The sequence below is a fragment of the Lampetra fluviatilis genome, chromosome 19, assembly GCF_964198595.1.
Source record: "Lampetra fluviatilis chromosome 19, kcLamFluv1.1, whole genome shotgun sequence".
In the NCBI taxonomy this organism is placed as follows: domain Eukaryota; kingdom Metazoa; phylum Chordata; class Hyperoartia; order Petromyzontiformes; family Petromyzontidae; genus Lampetra; species Lampetra fluviatilis.
This window is the reverse complement of record NC_136293.1, coordinates 10,355,910-10,378,904: the sequence shown is the minus strand read 5'-3', so window position 1 is coordinate 10,378,904 and position 22,995 is coordinate 10,355,910. Positions and strand designations below refer to the sequence as shown.

Genomic DNA, 22,995 nt, shown 5'->3' with positions numbered 1-22,995 from the left:
TGTGACCGTGTTAGAGCATTTAAATCTAGTTTGAAAACCTAGTGTCATTCATTGTTTTTTTTGTACATTGATTGGATTTTACCCATATTACGAGTGTAATTATTATCATTAACTTTTATCATAGTTCTTCATTGTAGCTGTGTTGTGAAGGTGATTATTGTTGCTATTTTTATTTAGTTTAGAATCGAATTCATAGTTGGGAGTGTAGTTCTATTTGGACGACGTCTTGACATTTTGTTATTAAAGTCGCTTTTTAAAATTAAGATTAGCATCATCATTACCCATGCCATATCATAGGGTGCAAACAATATCCACGCACCTTTAGCCCTGAATATAAAGGGAGCGAGAATGTGGGCTCGGGGTATGGGGAGCGGTAGTGCAGTGGTCAGGACAGTGCACTATGAACCCATTGCACCTAAGTTAAATCCCTGTCTGCGGCTATAACATCCGTTGTGAGAGGTCTTCTGACTCTTACAAAGGGATGAAGGACAATTTGTTAACTGTTACAAGTGAAATGCATTGAGATGTACTTTAAAGTAATAAAAAAAATCATTCAAAGTGTTCCGCTAAACCTCTTAGTATCATGCCACAGGTTTTATTTCGTTGAAATTCTACGTGTAATAATTATTTACGTGCAAACTCTACAGCCAGTGTTCTACTTGAACAAACTTACCGATCACGACCGCAGCGAGCAAATAGCCGGCATTAGAACACTTAAAGTGGGGGAAATGGAAAAGTTGATATTTTAAACTCTTAAAAAGTATTATTTTCCCTCTAACCTTCAAACACCACCGCCTCGACCACTTAAAAAAAAATCCTCCATCAAACTGGAGTGAGGAAAATCTCGCGTGTAACCTGCAGCTCCAAGAACAGTGGCTCGTGACAGCTTCGAATGAAAGACAAACACCGCGAGTGAATTATTGTCCCATTCTCGTGCCGTGACAGTTCAGGACAAAGAGGAATCTCATTGCATGCTCGTTGGCCCGTAATTGCAAAGTTTAACTCTTCAGCTTTAAGTCACTGGCCGTGTTCACCTGTGTAAACAGTGCCATTTGGCAGCACTGCTAAGGAATTAAAATAGCATTGAAATTGTAACCACCCCTTTCGCCTCCTAACTGTATTTCCATTTGCACGTCGGAAAACGAAAATACTGCAGATTATTTTTAAATAACAAAACTTTTTCTTAATATATTTACGAGTTTTAAAGAGAACTGTTAAATATATAGAATATAAAACGCACATGCTACACAATTGCATTTCGTTCTTGTTTCACACTGTGAGCAGTTTTACTCTGTTAGGTAGCCTGTATCGGATTTAGTACGCTAACTCACATGTCTATTATAAGATCGTAGCAGCTGGCGCTGATACATCGGGAGGCCCTACAAAGTCTCGGTAGGTTTTGATGCACTTAGGCGATAACAGAGAGCCAACGATTCAGCGGGCATATCTTTGCCAGTGCCACCAAAGTGATGCAAATGCCTTCCAACGCCAACATCCCTCCCAGCGTTCTACTTTGAGTACAAGAGGGCTACTTAAAACCGAGGCCTCGCAAGGCTCTGCGCGAGAAATAGATTCAACTGACGAGGCGCAGGGTTTTGTGAGGGCATTCACAGCTCAACATCAAATATGAGCAAAACGTCTGGGAAAAAAAACACATTGGCAGAATTGTCCATCAACAAATACTGCCTTAGAAGTGGAATAATGCGATATTGGATAATGTTCTTTCGCGAGGGTTCTACTCATTCTGATCAGAGAGATTAGAGAGGATTATGAGTCATATTATTTCGCAAGGCGGCTATTAATCGTTAATTTACTCGCTGAAACAATGCGAGAACGAAAGTCCCGAGACAACAGGTTCGCTGCACTTGCGAGCACATGTTGTGACTTGAACATTAGGCATTGTTGTTTTTATTTGGGAGGGGGCGAAAACGCATCATTGTTGCACAAAGCATCCCCTCGATATTACAAACGCCTCAACACGTGATCCTAAGATTGAGGCGCAATGCCTGGGGCACATTGTGACAAATTGCGCACGCTAATTGAACACGTGCCACACAAGTTGCAAACAGCAGCACTAACAGGTACCCCCCCCCCCGTCCCAACCATGTGTGCTCTGTGGAGGCGGTGGGAATAAGGGAGAGACAGCTTAACGTTTCTAATGAGGACAAGGTGCTCCCATCTCTAACAACAGAAGGCCACAGTCGATGTATGTGCCATCATGGGAGGTCCTGTACTGGGGTTGGTGTGCGTGGTCCCGCAGGTAAAAGGCTTCGAACGACCTCCCCCGGGCGTTTCCTCGCCCCGTGTGTCACCCTCACCGTGCGATCGGTATGGATTTAAAACTCTTAGTTCTTTCTGTAAAGTCACGTAGGTAAAAAAATGAAATTAAAATTAATAAAAAATAAAATAATAAAATCACGACGTTTCGGAGGCAACACAAGTCTCCGAAACGTCGTGATTTTATTATTTTATTTTTATTAATTTTAATTTCATTTTTTAACTACGTGACTTTACCGAAAGAACTAAGAGTATGAATCCTTGCAGTCACAAAAGCTTCAAATCTAGAATGGATTTAAAACGCCCACCCCTGCCAGCTCTACACAAAGCGTCAGCTGCGCATTCAGCCCAAAGACGCAATCAAGCGGTGGAGCGGAATACGTGGAATTTTCAACAACAACAACAAAAATCCTTCGCACGCCACACCTTGGTGGTGGGTTTTTTTGGCGAACAAGCGGTGGTGTTGTCGCGGTGGGGACACGGGGTTGGGTGTGACGCTTTGCGGCGAAGGGCGTCAATGGAAACAATGCTCTCCTCCAAAAGCGTTCGGAGGGGCACCTCCACCCCCCCCACTCCGCTTCTGTTGCTAAATGAAGCGGCTCCCAAGCAACTGGGACAAACTGCATCGCAACCAGCCGAGGTGTGTGTCAAGCCGCTAGGAAGGCCACCCCCCTTCCGTGTCGCAACCGTAAACAAAACAGCAAAAAAGGGCCAGGTGACGCTTTCAGACTCTCAACATTGCCCCAGTGACATTTTTTTTCTCTTCTATTAAATAAGCATAAGCACGTGAATCATGAGCGCGTGTGTCACGGGGAAAGCTGTGTTCGTGTGTGCGTGCGTGCCCATCGCTATGGGGGAGCGGTGGCTTAGCAGTTAGCGCACTGCGCTACGAACCCGGCGAGCCGAGTTCGAGTCTGGCTCACGGCGAACACTCGTGACGATTATTATCTGAGTCGGTCTTGGGCCTCTTCCCCCCCCCCCAGGTCAACCTGGTTCCGTGTGTTAAACATCGCCACTGGGGAGACAAAGGCGGCCGGGCGTCGTGTTGGCCACCCACCCCCTCGTGTGCCGTGCTGGCCTTCATAGGCTGCTGCTCGCTGACAGCACTTGTCCCAACATTCTTTAAAGGCTATACGGGGGATCTTTGTCTTTGTCAATGTTGGGCCACGCACGTGCAACACAGCAAAGGCATTTTTACTGTACAGAGTCTGAAAATGTCAAAGTGCTTTTAAATGCGTCATTAGAATGGTGCCAGAGAGGCTAGATTAACATCGTTCCCCACGCATTAATCCGCACGGGGTAAAAGTTACCGCTAGTTATTTATTAATATGTCGTTTTGTTGCGTGAGCAGGAGGATTTTAAAGAGGAGGCGCCGTGAAGAGGAATTAAATGAGTGGAATCCGTTCATCATTAGCAGCTTGCCTTTACATTGGAATAACACACGCAAATAAATAAATAATTGAGCACCCCCTTTATTCTATTTTACTGCAGGCAAGCAGTCGCAGCGTGGCCACTACAGCATGGCTACAGCACACGTTTGCAATTTGCGTGCATGCACAATGAACAAATGCAAAAACTTTTTTAACACATTCCTGCGGAGGGAGCTGGTAGGAACGTTGGGTTGCTCGGTCAATGGCCAGGGTCAACGGCGGCGTGGTGTATTCCGCAAATATGCCCGACTGTGAGGGCGGGCACAAGCCGGCGTGAGTAGGTTAAACGTTGAGTTTTATAAGGGCACCACGGAGTGACCAGCCCCTCCCCACCCAGCCCCACCCCTCCCACCCCCCACCCAGCCCCACGCTCCCCACCCAGTCCCTCCCCACCCTCCCCACCCAGCCCCTCACCACCCAGCCCCTCACCACCCAGCCCCTCCCCACCCTCCCCACCCAGCCCCTCCCCACCCTCCCCACCCAGCCCCTCCCCACCCAGCACCTCCCCACCTTCCCCTCTCCACCAAGCCCCACCCCTCCAATTTTTGGATGCACGACGGACGGACACAATAATCCCCCTGTGGGCTGGTGTAACCAGGAGGTTCCTACCAGTAAAATGTTTTAATTTAAGCCCACTTATTTTGTAATAATACAATTAAAAATGTGATACTACGTTGACAGTCGTGCATAGGTACAAATAACACAAACTCAACACACGCGTCGGGCCATGGATCCTCATCGCAGCACAGCGAACGCATTCCTGTGCTATGAACGCCCCTCTCTGGGGCTATTGAAGTAGGGTCATTGCCCGAGACGTCGCCTATTGTAGATTTTGATTTCGTTCGCCACGGGGCGTCCGAGTTATTGGCGAGTCTCTTGAGATTCGGTTTTCCTTTGTGCAATAATTGTTTCCCAACTCTCCCTTCATGGAAAAGGCATCACCTTGAGTGGCTTAGGCTTTGCAACGATCCCGTCGCGAGCAGCCTGTGCCTTGTCAGCCCTTTTGCAACCCCCTGCCTCTGGCAAACTCCACCATGGCAACAACCCTGGCGCTGCGGGCAATGCCAGGTCTCGCGACACGCCTCCAGGGAGCTGCAGCTCGAGGGCAGATGGGAAGCGTCCTGTTGAATGTGCCCTTGGGGAGGACCGGCTTCCCGTGGAAGGTATCCGCGGTCACAACGGACACACAGTGGAAGCATTTCCATGTACGAACTTAAGTAATTAGGATGAGAGGGGGGGGGTTTGTAAAAAAAAAACATGCCAAACAAACCCCTGCCCTCGATGAAAGCTGGCATGAAGTTGAAATAGATCTCATGAGTCATTTGTATTTTTCTTTTAAGTTAAAGGTGCAGCCCTGCAATTGCCTTCACTTGAGAGTGCTCCATGTAAAAGTCCCTCTCGAGGCTATTTTTGGCCTCGATGTTTCGCGCTGGCCAGATGTCTTGGAAGAGGTGGCAGTGCCCATTGGCTAATGGCAGTGGAGCCATTTAAGGAGCTTGCTCCAATGTTTCAACTGCCGTGCCGGAAGATTGAATCAAAGTCACACCATGGCAACAATCCAGTTTTATTTAAAGTGCTATACTGCTCGCTGGGTTTAAAATAAATTAGATGATTTGTTTGACTGCAATTCGTGATGCATCAGTGCTCTGCAAACTCTGAAATTAAATGTTCAGACATTTTTGAAATGGCTCTGAACATTTTCCGTTGCCTGCACAGTTCATAAAAAAAAAAGATTTAATGTGAATTGAAACGGTAACCCGTTACGCTGTACCCCGCCCCTTGGCAGTATGGTTAATATACAGAAGTGGCGTCCCAAGGATTTCCCTCAATTTCTCCACAGAACAAAGAATTCAAAGAGAGGCCGACGTGAACACGGTGATACGTCGTGAACTTAAACAAATTAGATACCGGTCCTACTTTCATGAATGAAACAGATACTATAAATATCAGTGTGCCTTCGAGTGTGTTTTACGTTCATGGGCGGGGGAAAAAATAATCCATGAAAGAAATCATAAATCATTGATTTGCATTTAGCAGGAACGTAAAGATTGGCTGAGCATATCTGGTGCTGCAAGGCAAAAACTAAGGTTTAGTAAGCTTCACTGTGAGCTGCCAGTCTTAAAACCGGCTCCACCACAACTGAACCATCAGTTGCACAACTAAATCACTCTGGGAATATCACAGTACTGAATTGCCCCGCGACCGCTTTGTCCTCATCTCTGAGTAGTTGTGCAACACGGGCAGTAAGCAGAGTATTCAAAATTGTAACAACCAATTGCGGTTCGCATATGTGCACACGATGAAATATGCCCAATCACAAATCACCGAGCAGTCCGATGCTTCTAAATTCGCAGCTGCTCGAAGCTTGCTTGAAGTGGGCAACTACGCGTAATCGATTCGATTGCACCCAACCAAGTTACAACTTGCAGACCCGGCCCATGTTGGACATCTGTCAAAACGAGCTTCATAGCTCATCGGATTCCTCCTCCTGCAGTCCAAATATTCTGATTCAGATCGCTCGGGGCCGGACCCGGCTTCATGAACCAAGCGTGAGAGAAAGCCATCAGCTCGGGGAGAGATGTTGGACTCTTTCCTTCCAGTCCACCTAAGCGTCTTTACAAAACGGCCCCAAAAACACCGTTGCCAGTACTCGGACGCTGCGCTGCAATTGTGGCCAAAGTAAACGTGAATGTCAATTAACAAACAAGCCGAACGTACAATGATAACGAGAACGAATTTTGACAATGAAGGAAAAAATTGGCATTCTACTTGAGCAAACGGATGAAAGATTTGGGGGGGGGCAGTTAATGATGTCCACGCCTGTGCTCGGGGGAAAGTCACCGTGACCTCGTGTTTGGCCCCAGCGAGTGCAAGGCCAGCCCCTGGGTTCATTTCAAAACACAAGCCAAACAAATCTCTCTCGCGTGACAAGTGATTGGGACTAATTATTTCCTCAACAGCACAAAATGCTGCTGAGAAGGTCAAGGACGTTAGCGTTTAACAGGTGCTCCAGAACACGGCCATTCAATGGGGGTTGTGGCTGCTTTGGCCGAGTGTGCCAAGTGGAGCGAGTAAGGGCCCCCCCTTGTCCACATAAGCAGTGCTCATGTGTTCAAAATTATTTCGTTTACTCAATAAATCAGTAAAGCAGAAGTAACCGGCTTAGCGTTGCCGTCAAGTTGTTTACTTATTCATCTCGGCAAAGCCTCACCGAGCCTGAAGACATTTCATAAAGGTGCCGTTTTGGTATGTTTAACCAATTCCGTGTAATGGGTGGTGGCATGCAAGGAAAAATCCGGAGTTCCCGGAGAAAACCCACCGTGCATACGAGGGGGTGACACACAACAAGCCCCACACAGCCAGGCGGAGGTGAAGCCAGTTGCTGCCAATGTGCCTCTGTCTATCGGCTGTCGTGAGAGGCGAGTTGTGATTGGAATATTCCTCGTGCCTCTGTCGTCGAAGGTGCAAGAAGATCCTTTGCCGGTTACGTTCACAAGTGCAGGAAGCACAGCGCGCCGAATTGCTTACCCAGTGTAATTGAACATCTCTTGAGACTGACTCCCGGAACTTTGACAAATCTCATCTTCATTCCACCACGTAACTTTAAATTGCAACAAAAAAAACATTGTGTAACCTCCAAGATCCTGCCACTGGCTTAACCGTCTCAGTTCAGTGACAAGATCATTACTGTGCTAATGTGCAAACTAGGCTGGTGAGATATATTGCCTGAATCTATTTAAACACGATAAATGGATCTCTCAAACAAAGTGAAAAACTGTGAGCCCATTACTCGGAACAAGTTTCCATTCAACCCTTCAAATTAGGTTGAAGTGGAAAAGAACTGCCTTTAAATATATAATGTCTCAAAGTTGTTGCATATGAACGCAATAGCCATGCCTCATGGTACGCCTGTATAGCAGTACTGGCTGCTGGCTCATGCCACCTGACTTTTTGCACTCATTGCCCTGTGCTTTCTGCATGGGTCCCAGACACTTCAACCCTATCAGCAATCACTAAGAGAACATGGGTCAGGTCGCTGGAGGGAGAGGTCCCCCATTCACTGCCGGTGGCAATTAGAGAGCAGCGGATGTGTGCGTGGCCTGGGATTTCAAATAAGGCCGCTTGGGGCTAACACTGCAGTGCAATAGCCGCTGCATTGACAATGTTGCTAAACCTGAGCCTCTTGAAGATAAATATTTGAATGTATTTACACAATAAAACAAAGATCCCCTGTGTAAGCCACACGGGCTGTTGGAGCAAGTCCTGGTGGCTACATCACCGAAGAAAGCTGCAATGGGGCACGCATTAGACGGTGGTGTGGCCGGGAAAAAAACATGACGCCTTTGTCTCTCCGGTGCTGATGTGTACACACTGCATCAGATTCCCACTTAAGGCTGAGTTGACCTAGGGGCGAATCCACAAATGTTGCATATATATTCGCCACTGATGTTGAGCGGGAATGAAACCCGGGTCGTAGCACAGTGCGCTACGAAACTACCACTCTCCAAAACCGCTTCATCATGAATATAAACATGCACACTGTGCGTTGACCCCATACTAAACCTATTTTTGTAAAATTGCAGTCCACAACATAACTTACGTTTGATTATTTTTCAAAGCGTGTACCACCAGCATGAGCTTAACAGCTTGCAAAGTAAAAAGAAAATACGGTGTCGAGAATGTTACCGTGTTACCGAAACTCATAGCTTTTACTGGCCGTGTTGTTACTGGAAACATGCCCAATGCCGTGAATATCCAGTCAAACACCTTCACTTTGCTGAATCAACAGGATTCTAATTTATTCCAGTCGACAAAAATAGTATTAGGACATCAACCATCCAGAAGGCCCCGAATCTTGCTGCGTTTGCTTAATGACCGTAATTCACGGTGAATGTGTAAATTAAAATGCAGGAAATTGCCCGCATCAATCACACAACGTCGAAATAATAAGTAATAATAAATTGTAAGTAAAACAATCATCGAAATGGAGAAATATGCTTTACAGCTGGTTAGGAGGGTCGTCTGTAAAATACGATTCAACGTGACGGACGGCACGTGACGACGGCACGTGTTGCAGTAACTGCTGCCCCCCCTGGCCACGTGGTTGTCACAAGGCCAAACCAGCCGGAGCAAGTGGTTCCCAAGGTACCCCATGGAATAGATTTCATGTCGAGTATGGTGACGGTTAATTTACCGCTAGAGTAAAACAAACAAGTAAAAAAAAAACATGATAATTTAAAAAGCGATGGAAAAATGTGTTCTCTCCGTACGGGACGCCGACCAAATATGGAATACATTTTAAATTTCAAAGAGCTGCGTCTCATCTGAAGGCTCCCTTGACCGTACCGAGACAACATCTTTGGACACATGAAACAAAAAAATACTCTTTTTTCAAGTCAATGTTAACATCGTTGCCTGGAAATCTACTTCATCGAGACATTACGGATTTTTTTTTCTACATTTAATAATTGCAAATCGCCGACTAAAGTTGTTGCAGCTGTACTTGGTGGCATCTAAGATTGAGACCTTTCTTGATACTGTATTGAAGCGACATGCAATGCATCGAAATGCAGCGCTCGCTTGGATTTTATTTATCAAATTTTATTCAGCAGATTTTCACTCGAAAATTGTTGGCCCATCTGTGGCACATGTTAAAGCGTTACTTGGAAATGAGAGAAAAAAATGTCCCCAGGAACGTTTTCATCAGTGGAACACACTTCCAGTTGTAACATTAGCCAGCGCGTTACTCCGCAAACGATGACTTTGGCATTCATCCAGCCGTAAAGTTTGATACAACCGCATCACGTAACGAGCCTGCATCGGGCTATGCTACATTTAAATGTGCGAGCCAGAAAGATGTATGATGCTGCATCTTAAGGACTGGGGGTGGGGGGGGGGATTAGTCTGATGACAGATTCCCACGATCAATGATTTTTCACGTTCCCCTGCAAACAGAGTCTTGACACCCAGTGGCTTATCGCCGGCAGATCTTCCATCACTCCCTTTAATGCCGTGTTATTTAGTATCTGTTATCGGGCAAGTGGTGACAATGATCATATTTTTTTTTCTTCCCCCGGGAGATCTAATGCTCGTCTGCGTCCGCACACCTGCAGAATTGTTTTCCTTGTTACCTTATCGTCGGTGCCGAGTCATGAGCGAGAAACGTAAATCGTATCCAGGCGTTTCATGTAACAGATACCTGGAGACATCCATTTACTTTCAGTGTCAGGTTTGACTTTTTAACACGTAGGCTTTCGCGACCAATATTATTCATAATCAACGTTTTTAGGTTAGATCGCGTTATTTATAAATGTGTCGTAACCCTCCACCACCCGACACGGCCAATCAGCAAAAAAAGTGTCACGTTGACAAAAGACAAATAGTTCACTGCTTTAGCCCACCGGTGTGTTGAAGCGTGAAACCACAACATTTACAATTTTTGAGTACGACGTTTCGCTGGTAATTGCATCCAGCATCATCGGGCAATTCGCCAGGTTTGACTTTGACCTCGGACCGAATCATCCACAATGCGCCTCGCGCCGTCGTAGCACAGAAGATGAGCAGGCTTGAGCCTGGATTGTGCAAGGATGGGCGACCACCATGCATACCACAGGTATGAAAGGTGGTGTTGGCGGTAGAGGGCAGTGTACTCTCGCCTTCGCCAACTTGCACTGACCAGCGTGGTGAAGTAAGGTCAAATAAGCGTCACTGCGTGCACGTAAGTATGTTGAACTTCTTTCACACCGTACGTATCTAGCCGCGGTAATTGTAGGTGTGTGGGGGGGGGGGAAGGACAACAAACTAAACACAAAAACGGTGCTAAAGAAATACGTTTTAAATCTAGATGTTTGCATAGCTTTGGGAGGCCCACACTCAACAAGCCCCTCAACAAATGGGTCGTACAAGTTTGTGCTGAAGCATTTGATTTTTATTTTTTACAAATATGTGTGCTGGATTAACGATTCTGCAATCCAAACAAATAACCGGCACATTTATTTGAGTAACAACAATGCATTGCTGTGTGATGATGCATCTGATAATTTGCCCATAAATTCTATTCAAGTTTGGGACATAGCTGTGAGAATTTGTTTTAACCTGCACGGAGAAAATACATCTTAAGCCACTATCCATCATTTCACTGTCACATTTTGTTCATCAATGCTTTTCATTCTTCTGTTTCTGGCTAACGTCAGAGAGAGCTAGGTGGCTTTTAACTCCTATTCTTGACCTATTTCTAGCAACTCACATTTTTCCCAAAACATCTTAAAAGTCAAGGAGGTTTAAAACAGCTCAAAACTACTCGCACTCACTCAAACAGTTTGCTGGTAAATGCTCACACTTGGGCACTGAGATCTCTAATGAAAGCAAGCACTAATTCATCAAAATTATAGCAAAAATATGTCAAAGCACACACGTACACACAAGCATGCAAAGGACCCCTTGTATGGTCATGCAAGTTGTTGAAGCGAGTGCTGTTAACGAGCTGCCATGAAGGATGACACGGCGCAGGAGGAAGGTGGTTGTGACCAGAACCACACACGTGCCACCTTCACCACGTGTGGCTGGGAATTGAAGTCGTGAATCACTGCGACACGGCCCCGCGTAGGAAGACAACGATCCCACGTAGAGTGTAGACACGCAGATCACCAAAGGGCAAACGACGTTTGAGGGAAAATGCGTCAGTGAGCGCCTATTAAGGCCAGCATGGTGTGCAAGCGAGATTTAAAAAACGTATCCGATGTTTCAAACTGCCACGCCTGGAGATTGGATGGTAACAGTGACCGGTATGAATAACCATTATACATTGATTCTAAATTTGATGCTTTCGTGACTGCAAGGATTCATATTCTTAGATTTTTTTCGGTAAAATCACTTAGGTAAAAAAATAAAATTAATGAAAGCAGGAATTGTACTTCCTGTGATTTTTATTTTATTTTTATTTTACCATTATACATTGGCTGAACCCCAATGTGCAGTGTAATATAATGAATCGAATTGTATTCCTGCCCGTGTTTCACCCAATAAAATCTTATTTGGACCACCTGTCTCCTGGAAGAAGATCTAAAATAGGTTTATTGATCGTTACAGATCCCAGGCACTCCTCCAAATGCTTGCAGACTTTTGGCTGAAACGATGTAAAAACTTCGAACGTGTCTGCATGGAACTCACACATGCCGGCCGCAAATACAACCCATCCAAAACAGAATTTATATGGTAGGTTAAAAAAAAAATCTTGAAGGATGTTATTTCTAAAAGCATACTTGCCTGCATGGAAATATGCACTTGCAAGATATATACGTTAAATGCAAGAATATAAAATAAAAGACAGATGGCAGAGTTCTTTTTTTTCCGCCCTCAGCACTACTGTGCACCGCAGAAGCAACCTTTGGGCTACGCTACTCAAGGTGTTGCTAACCGTATTAAATTAAATCTGAAATTCTGGATCTGAGAAGCAAGGAGGGATGCCGCTGCTTTTTTGCACTCTGTGACAAAGGGGGCAACTGCCCAAGTCGTTGCACCACCCCAGTGCAGCAGGTACAACTACTACTACTACTCAGAGGTGGGACAAAGTCATTGTTATGCAAGTCCAAGTCGAGTCGCAAGTCATCAAATTCATGACTCGAGTCTGACTCGAGTCCAAGTCACATGACTCGAGTCCACATCTCATAGGTGGGACAAAGTCATTGTTATGCAAGTCCAAGTCGAGTCGCAAGTCATCAAATTCATGACTCGAGTCTGACTCGAGTCCAAGTCACATGACTCGAGTCCACATCTCATAGGTGGGACAAAGTCATTGTTATGCAAGTCCAAGTCGAGTCGCAAGTCATCAAATTCATGACTCGAGTCTGACTCGAGTCCAAGTCACATGACTCGAGTCCACATCTCATAGGTGGGACAAAGTCATTGTTATGCAAGTCCAAGTCGAGTCGCAAGTCATCAAATTCATGACTCGAGTCTGACTCGAGTCCAAGTCACATGACTCGAGTCCACATCTCATAGGTGGGACAAAGTCATTGTTATGCAAGTCCAAGTCGAGTCGCAAGTCATCAAATTCATGACTCGAGTCTGACTCGAGTCCAAGTCACATGACTCGAGTCCACACCTCTGCTACTACTACACACTTCTGTGCATGTCGAGCATCTGCTCGTGAATTGTGACAATTCGTCGAATGGCCAGCGCACGAACTGTTCAACCTCCTGCCATCCACCCAGAGAAAGCCGACATGCACTGACCTGTGTGCGCAGGTAAATGGACCCGAGGAATTGAATGAGCTCGAGAGGATCTCCACGGTGGAGATGGTGCGCTGAGATCAATTCGTGTGCAGGTGCTAAGGTGAATTATTACATAGCAGGATCGTGAAAGGAGGAGGCGACGGTTTGTGGAGGCCTTCATCCAGCAGTGGATTGACCATGACTGCTGCTGCTGATGATGATGATGACGAAGATGTAATAAAAGTCACCTATTTCTTGGGATATAATGATGTGACCAATAAACCACAACAGTAAAAAAAACTAACAGTTGAAAATCAGATAGGTTTTCTATGGTCAAGACCTTTGGCAGCCGATCTTAGAATCAACCACGATGCCATACAATGTGCATGAGCTGTGGTCTCATATGCATCCTGCAGATGAGCCACGGTTAGAGCAGTGGAGCGTTAGTGCCAATCGCCCGCAGTGTGCACAGCTGAGTCTTTGGAACAACGTTCCCCGTCAGAAAATACGTAAATATTCAATGCTTAGGAACTCTTGCGACCATATGAGGAGCAGATTTATGATTATAAACATTTTCCATCATATGTCAGCTGGCTATACAATGCCCCCCCCCCCCCATATTTCATAGCCAGTCGCCTTTTATTTTTAAATAAACATTTACCCCCCCCCAAAAATCTTCCTTTTTTTCTTTTTTTGGCAAAGAATGTTATCCCCTCTACTCTACTTTTGCAGCAGCAGCAGCAGCTGTAAAGACTTTTGGCCTGCCAAAAAATGACACCAAACAGGCACCCATTGAAGACTTGTTTCAGACATGCGGAATTTACTGTCCAATTCTAATAGCACCCTGCCAGCCAACAGACCATCGCGCTTTACATGCGTTTCAGCGATAGAGAATGGGGCCTTTGGAGCGGTCTTGTTTGCTTCATGGTAGGGCCATGGTAGTGTGCCGTTTTAATTAGCAGCACTGAACGTGCAATCCAGATATGTATAAATCTCCCGGCACGCCAGTTGAACTAATGGGGCAAGTGTTTTTTGAAACACCCGTCCCACACGCCCGTGTCCACCCAGCGGTATAAATATAAAGTGATCACTGGCCGAGAGTGATAGCTGGCTGCGTGCAATGTCGACAGCGGTGACTGGCAAGAGATAGCGCAAGACGGGTCCCTGCGGAGATCCTGCATGCTCAACCGACGACGTCGAACTAGCTGAAAACCGACACGTGACCGCCGCTGCCGAGGAGAGAGCAGCACCTAAGGCCCATTTCACGCGGCACTGCATCGTCATCTTTCACGTGCGAGCTCCGCATTCACTTCTGTGCCACCCGGATCGCACGGATCTAAAAACCTTTGCTCGGGCAGTCATGATCGATCTGACGAGGCAGTGAATGGATTGCAACCGCTGTTTGATTCGGTGGGCAGGTCGCAATGTGGTGGGGCAAAGTGTGGGCACTTCCCACGGCTTCCAAGTCACCTTCTAGCCAGCTTAGAAGAGTTGGGCCTCTCCAGAGCTGAGGCCCTCCCGCCAGGGGTTGCGCGAGCAAGCAGAAATTGCAGTTTTTTCGGTAAAGTCACATAGGTAAAAAATTTAAATTTAAATGAATAAAAGTAAAATCAAATCATATAAAATAAAAATCACGACGTTTCGGAGGCAACACAAGCTTCCGTCTTCAGGTGGAACCGTCACAGCACGCTTGCTGTATCAAGTAAATGAGAAATTCCAAGAGATACTAGTACTGTAGTCTCAAGCCGCACCTTACCATAATAATAAAAAGTGGGCCGTTCCTGGCCCCCCACCTTAACCATTATATATACGGAGTGGTATCTCTTGTAATCACTCGTGTACTCGATACAGCTGTCGGGCTGTGACGGTTCCACCTGAAGACGGAAGCTTGTGTTGCCTCCGAAAGGTCGTGATTTTTTTTATTTTACTTTCATTAATTTTAATTTTATTTTTTTACCTACGTGACTTTACCGAAAAAACCTAAGAATATAGATACTACCCCGTATATATACTGGTTGAGGGGGGGGATGAGCCACGACAAGCCCCCTTTTTATTATTATGGTAAGGTTGGTGCGGCTTGACCAGTATATATACGGGGTAGTATCTCTTGGAATTTCTCATTTACTTGATACAGCAAGCGTGCTGTGACGGTTCCACCTGAAGACGGAAGCTTGTGTTGCCTCCGAAACGTCGTGATTTTTATTTTATTTCTATTTTATTTTACTTTTATTAATTTTAATTTTAATTTTCTACCTACGTGACTTTACCGAAAAAACCTAAGAATATGAATCCTTGCAGTCACGAAAGCTTCAAATCTAGAAGAAATTGCAGGGCTTGCACATTTACATTTGTTTTACCTTCAGCTTGATGGCATGCACGGCTCCCTTATGAGTGCATAGTCAAAAGGCAACGGGAGGCTGTGCTTGGCTCCGGGGGGAGGCTGATGGTGCCGTTGCACAGCGGGTGGTGGAGAGAATTCCATGTTGTTGTCTACGTGATCTGAGAGTGCCACCGGCTCATCTACCCACTGCGGGGCTTGCGATTGTGACATCTTGTCCTGTCAAATGGCGAAGGTTTTATTTATTTATTTGTACCCTTCCTTTGGCGTGCGTTTAAACGTTCGTGGAAAAGCTGCAATTATTCCAAATCACTGCGGCGCGCCGTGCAATTTTCTCTAAAGGTTGCATCTGCGGGAATTGTGCAAAATGTCCTTTAAGCCGAAGGCACTTTTTTTTTTACTGGTGTGTGTGTGTGCACCAACGTGGATATATAATTTTCAGTAACACCTGCGCCACAGTCAACACATGTAGTGCTGCGAGTTTCAATGCAGAATAAAAGAAAGTTTGTGCAGAGATCGAGTCACCTGTTGACGCACAGTTGTGTAAATAGTATTGACGTGACCTATATTTATAGAGATAATTCAGTCTTTGAGTGCTCCCTCTAGTAACCATGACTCAATAGAGAACTTTCACCAACTTGCACCAAATAAAACTGCCCATATGTACGTGTAGGAATTGATCTATTCCCGGAATAATTCTTACCAAGTCAACGTTTTGGTGCAGGGTCACTTTTTTAATATAGATTTTTTTTAGGTAGATCGCGTAAAGATATAAATATGTCGTTATACTCGCCACCACCCAACACAGCCAATTAGTAAGGTTTGGCACATAAACAGAACGTGCCAATTCGTTACTAGCACAGCACACCGGTGTGTTGGAGAGCAAATCCACAACATTTACAATCTGAGTACGACGTTTTGGCAGTAATCACAACTAGCTTCATCAGGCGACAGCCAGATTTGCCTGTTCTGATTACTCGACAAACCTTACTATGCAGCTGTGTCGGGTGGTGGCGGATTTAACGACACATTTATATTTACGCGATCTTACCCAAAAAAACCTAGAATGGATGATATTGGTCGCCAAAGCCTACGTGTTAAACTCGCCTTTTTAATGCAGCACCAACTCCTATTTGCAGAACCGTGAAATCCCAGCGGTCCACTACCCTTTTGGAGAGAATGAAACCACGTTTGGAGGCTTGCGAATCGCAGTCTCAAAACACCCCGCGCAATTTACTCCTCCCAACGTGAAGCTTTAGCGTAAGTGTCTGGCGCGAGGACGTTTATGGAACGCACGAGCTGCTTGCAACTTCAGCAGCTGCTTAAAATGAGGCCACGATTGACGGAGACACTCTCTCTCTTCCATCCGGGTCAGGAGACCCAACGTGCAAATCTGGTGATGCCTGGGGCCCATGACGACTAGGCTCAGAGCACGGACTGTGGTGATGAGCAACATGATACCTCATCCTCTACACTTTTATCTGTTAGAGGAGCCATGAACAGCTGACGAATTTGTTTTATTTATCAGGTAAGGCCCAATGAGCTGTGTAGCTCTTCTTCAGAAGGGGCCTGCTCACAAATGATAGCTCAACGAAGTGGCTTATCACGTGGAAATGTATAGCAGCAACATACTCTAAACACGTGATGTCGATTCTAAATGTGGGAGAGAAAAACCGGAAGACCCGGAGAAAAGTCCACGTGACCACGGGGAGAGAGACATGCAAACTCCAAATATACAACAGGCGTCACGATTGGTATCGAACCCACGATCTCCTGTATACCAGGTGAGGTAGTCAACATCTGACCAACGTGGCACTCTATTTAATCAAGGGTCTGTGCCCACAAATTGTCGAACATCGTTGGTACAATGCACTCGAAATGATAACGAGGATGGCAAGGGCACTTTAAACCAATCTTAGTATTCCAAACTTAGTAGCAGATCACTGTCGTATGCTGTCACACATGGCAGTAGTGATGATGATGCTTGTTGGCTCTCGTCATCACCTTGTCATTGCTGCAACGCAAATGGACTTGCCATTATACCTCCCCCCGACATGTCATTCTGATCACCTACAAATTAATGTCAACGCTCGCTTTGTGTGCGCATTACGTTTAATCTGCCTTTACCTGCAGGCAAACATAACTGAATAAACACTGCACAGATATATAGATGGGATATTTAAATTATGTATATCATATTCCACACAAGGTCAGAAAACTAGCCAATATCCCATAATATGAAAAGTCATGAATTATTAAAATTGTAATTTTGCATGGCCCACCCCATAACTCCATCCTAATTGCATTTAAGGAGCAAATATTTTTTTCAGGAGTGCTCCTTGTGTCTATTTAAATTCTTCTTTGGTTAGCTTGGCTTTAATAGAACAAGGGTAATATCTATAATGGAACCAGCTTGCAGTATAATGTTAAATCCAAGATAATTTCAGATAAGCATAATATTGCATAGATTTAAATTCCCAATTCCCAGGAGTTGGTGTAAATTCACAAGGCTCCCAAAATCACACTAAGATGACATTCATTTATTGAAGCAGCAGATGATAAATAAGAATATCAATGCTTCTAATATAAGCATTTTCTCAACGCGATTATTATTACACATTAACTCACAAAGGTCGGAGTGAAAACGTGAAATAAATAGTAATTTCTCAGGCTTCAAATGCCTAAGCTTCTGTCTGGTCAGGGATGCTCAATGCGGTCCGAATAAAATTTACAATTAAAATGAAAATACATACTGATGATTGCAGTGCAATAGAAGGCTTACCGCCTTGCTTGCGATACACAAACAGCCTTTGAACATCAAAGGGCCGGGTGTCACTGGCAGACCCTCCAGTGGTAACGACTCGTCCAGCCCAAATTACACGTTGATACCCCTGACCCCGAGAGTGATTATTGTGGCCCGTGTGACCGAGACAAACACACACGAGGCAGGATACATTGCATAATGTGGGGCATTAATACCTGTCCCAGATTAGGCATCGGTGTTGCTTCCTTTCAACGATGACAGCTGGACCCCTGAGCACATTTGTCAGTCAGCGGTCAGCAAAGCTGATAAAAAGAAAGTTCATCTCTTGCGCTTTGCTTTCTTACTAGAAATTGTATCCCTTGCAAAATCCTATGTTTACTCACCATGACAACGAGGTAGAATGCCCTTCTCATGCCGTAAGCAGGCCAGCGTGCGGGAAGATTGTTTTGTTGTGAAGGCATTTCATTTAAAACTTACGTAAGTCCGACAGAATTAACAAAAAAGCACACGGGAGGTGCATACCTTCTGCCTGCACTAAACACCGCGCGAGCCCGTCAACGGAGTCTCGCGCCCGGTGTGCTCCTCCCCCAGTAAGCTGGCAGGTGTCACGGTGCGCGGCGACGTCATCGTGACACTCACCTGCAGGCTCCTGACGGCCGGCGCCTCCTAGACAAACGCGCGAGGCCACGGGGGATTCGGACCGGAGCTCGCCGCGCGGTCGCTGTCGATCGGAATCACGACTGCGCCTCCGTTGACCCGCCCCGACGAATCCGGGCCGCCACCGCCGCCGCCGCTGCTGCCAGTGTTGGTGGTGGACAGCGTCTCGTCTCGAGCGAAGGCGGACACCAACAGCGCGTTGTTGTTGTTGTTGGTGTTGCTGGCGGCTTCCTCTTCGGCGCCGGCTTTCTGAACCTCGTGCCCATCGCCGTCCTGCCGCTTGTCGCCAGACACCTTGGGCTCCACGCTCAGCGAGTCGCCGATGGACTTGATCTCCTCGGGCGAGAGCAGAGAGAGGGAAGAGTCCGAGGACCTGGAGTCTGGCGGCGGGTCCGTGCTGTTGGACTTCTCCACCGCCTTGTGCTCCGTGTTGTCGCCGCCGCTCTCGGCCAGCGGCTTGCTCCCTGCGTCCTCCTCTGCGGAAAAAGGAAAGAAAAATGAAAGGAAGAAGTGAAATGTGGAACGCCGTAGGTGGAGCAAAGAGCGTCGCCATTTTTTCACGCCGTTAGTGCGCGCACTCGATCGGCAGGTCGCGTATTGTGGGGTCAAATGTGGATAACTGCCACGTCTTTCAAAATGTCTGGCCCGCGTGAAAGAGTAGGCCAAATACCCCTCTAGAGACGATCTCTGGAGCTCGCTCCAGTGGAGGCCCTTCCAATAGCAGTTGCGTGAGCAAGCAGTTGCAGGGCTTCGCCTTTACCTTCATTATACTTATATTATACCTCCAAATGTTGTTATAAAACCAAACTTCTTTATATTACCAAACTTTAAATTAGGCATGTACCAAGCACCACAATTCATTTGGGGAATGTAAATTTTACAACAGAATACACCAACGAATAAAGATTTTCACGGGCTGATTAGGAATATTTGTGACGCGAATTGTCCATGACTGTCAAAGTTTGTATAGTATTAATAAAAAATATTAGTATATACATAAATACATGTGAGCCATGCACCGCCAATACAGAATTTAAAATGTTTTCGCATTTATTGTCATATATATCAACATATAATATCCAATATGCACCAAAATACATGTAACAAGCGAGCTCATGCAAGAATATATCGAAGGCAAAAACTTTCCCCCATGGTATTTTAGTTTAATAGAAATACATTTGGAAACAGGGCCATTAAAGAAGGAAAACCAACGTTATACGTGCGAGGGACGATTCAATGCAATTGCCTTCAGCAGGCTGAGAAGTCCATTTTTATTAGAATTAGTTTTTTGGCTTTGCCCTGTGGCAGGAACATTAATCCGACACACAGACATTGGCAGAGGTTCGGGTCTGATAAATTGTCTGCACTCCCTCGAAATGCTAAAGAATGAATAGCGCACTTTGATCTCTCTGCTGGGGAGGGAGTATGCATAAGCGCCTTGGTCACGCAATCTTAAGTGCAGCACTCTCAGGAATAGAAGAGTGACATTAGGGAACAGAAGAGTGATATTGAAACAACGATAACCTATAATCGCTTTCCACAAACGTTTCCCAGCATTACTACGACGAAACCCATTCGCGGCATAATGTTGCTGGACGCGTGTTTATGCCAGACGATTGCATCCGACGCAAGGTCCGCATACTTCTGGCAATTTCAGGTTTACTTTTGGAATTTGTCGCGTCGATATAAACGTCTACGAAGCACATCTGTACGGCACAAAGGTCAAGGAAAGGAACGTGCCTGAGAAGCAGTTCAACCGAGGAGATGGAGCAATGAAATCAGTTCGTGTGCAGGTGGCAAGGTGGATTGTCACATCGAGGGGAGCGGTGGTGTAGCGGTGAGCGCGATGCGCTACGAACCCTGGTGACCCGATTTCGTTTCCCACTCACGGCCAACACCGGTGACGATTATCTGAACCGGTCCCTGACCTCCTCTAGGTCGACTCAGCCTTAAATGAGCACCTGGTGCGGTATCTAAACATCGCCACTGCGGAGACAAGGGCAGTCAGGCGTGGTGCTGATCACCCGCCTCCTCGTGTGCCTTGCCGGCCTTCATAGGCGGTCGCTAACAGCACTTGCTCCAACAGACCGTTAGAGGCTATACGGGGAATCTTTGTCTCCGTTACATCGAAAGGTCGTTAGAAGTGGCGGCAACTTTTGGCGTCATCTGGTCCAACACCATGTGAGACTAGGCTCTAAGGAAAGCTGTCTCGGGTGTGAACCAATCAACTTCAAGGACAGTGCATACATTATCAGAGTTATGTTTTTTGTTTGCATCATGACTGCAGGTATTGTGGTCTATGCAAACATGACTCCTTGTAAAAAAAAGGTGTCAGTTTTGTTGCCAGATAAAAGGGTAAAAAAAAAACAATTATCAACTTGGGGAGGCTTTTGCCCAGCAGTGGATTGACGACATCGGCAGGAAGCGAACTTTGGCCGGGATTTTCCCCTCCCGAACGCGTGCACTCCGCGTACCAGTGCAGCCTGGAGAGCAAACGCCTTCACGTCGCTGTCGGCGAAACGAGAGGCTGCGATTGCCGCAAAGGAATTGGCAGTGTGAGCCGCAACGCTACCGCATACAGTTGGAGCCAAGGGGGAACAGGTGCTGGGGTAAAAGCGGAGCCTCGGTGGGGCTATTGGGCTGCTATTCCGTCGGCGTGGCCGCCCTAAAAATGTAAAAGCAAATTAAATTGGGCCCACGCGCTCGTCTTATGATAGACTTCTTGACATACAAGCGGGAAGGTGGCGGGGGTGGGACACAATACGTGACGCCGGGGCGCTAAAAATACAATCTATTATCTCCAAAAATGGAAGCAGACGTTGTTGGCATCTGACACATGATGCCGATAAATGGAAAAAAGTTTTAAATCCAATTCAGCACCGCATTGGCATGGAAGATTTAACCAAGAAAAGAGTAAGTTTGGCAGGGTTTAGACAGAATGTACAACCTTACTTGGCGCAATTTGAATGTTTTTGTGCTACAATTTGCAGACGGTGCTTCATGAAAACAAAATGAGCTGCCACGAGAAAGCCCCAGTCAAGGCATTCGCATTTATTGCAGATGAACGTTTGCCATTTGCGACGCAAATAGTTTCAGACCTATTTGAGAGTAGTCTCAAGCACGGTTTAGCTTAACCCTTTTGCTTATTCTGCTTTGTTTTGTACACTGTTGCTGAGTAAGTATTACCCCCTTACTGAGTAATTCTCTCATGTGTGCCCTGATCCCAGATTCACTGCATGGGAGGTGGCACGGTACAATAATGATTGCTGACGACGATGTGAACTTTCCGTGAAATGTCCCAAAAACCCGAGCTGGATTTATCCATTTTTCCCCAGCACCACCCGTGTCAGCCTCTTGTCGAACGTGAAAAGTCATCCCACTCAGCGGAAATTGAAGCAGTCATCCAAGCCCTGACAATCCGTGACCGAAACCAATTATGTTTGTTAATTATTATTATACATATATCTATATAAGCAAAGATAAAACTAAACTAAACAATGTTTTTTTTTATTTTACCACGCAAGGCCCACCTCATTGTCAGAAGCGACCAGGCCGCAAATTATAGCGCAACGAAGTGGCTTATCATGTGGAAATTCATAGCAGACAAATACTCATGTTTCTAAATGTGGAGGAAAAAACCGGAGGTCCTGGAGAAAAATCCACGCGACCACGTGGAGAACATACAATGTCCAAATATACAGGCATCAGGGTCGGGTTCTAACCCACGATCTCTTGTATACCAGACGAGGTAGTTAACATCTCACCACCGTGGTGAGATGTTAACTACTGAGATAGCATGGCGCAAAAAAAAACCCACCATAGTGGAGTCAGGCAAGGAGTCAAAGTTATTCCTCGTCACAGAAGATGATTTCCGAAAATTGGACCGTGAAATAAAGTGCATATCAACGTAGAGGCTGATGACGACGACGACGATCCTGCGCTGCACGTGAACCGTCCTTAAAAAAAAAAAAAACCCGTGCCGGATTTATCCGTTCGCCCCAGCCGGCGCCACCGGCATGATCCCGGTTCCCGTGACGTGAGGACGCCACGCGAGGCAGCTCTGTCATCGGAGGGGGGGGGGGCGTGGGGGTGGTGGCAGCACCATGCGCGAGACGCAGCAGGTGCCGGGAGTTTTAGACCCACCCCCCCCCCCCTCTCAGGCGAGCGTGGGGATGCAATCGACACTTTGGGGACGCGGGGGACCACGCAAGGCCACGCCGCTTCCAAGCGAACCCTCTTAAATCCCTAATTTAAACCCGCGGGGATAAAATTAGCGGCTTAACTCAGAGGATCCGTGATGTGTTCTTCTGTGACGAA

The 22,995-nt window shown here is 46.2% G+C and overlaps 1 protein-coding gene across 1 annotated transcript in view; it reads right to left on the bottom strand.

Annotated features, from left to right (window-relative positions):
* Positions 1–22,995, bottom strand: part of LOC144937651 (uncharacterized) — a 130,114-nt gene that overhangs the window by 8,853 nt on the left and 98,266 nt on the right. Inside the window, exon 11 of the mRNA XM_078865033.1 lies at positions 18,661–19,154. Coding sequence (XP_078721159.1) covers positions 18,688–19,154 — 467 coding nt within the window. The 3' untranslated portion in view covers positions 18,661–18,687. The remainder of the gene's footprint in view (positions 1–18,660; positions 19,155–22,995) is intronic.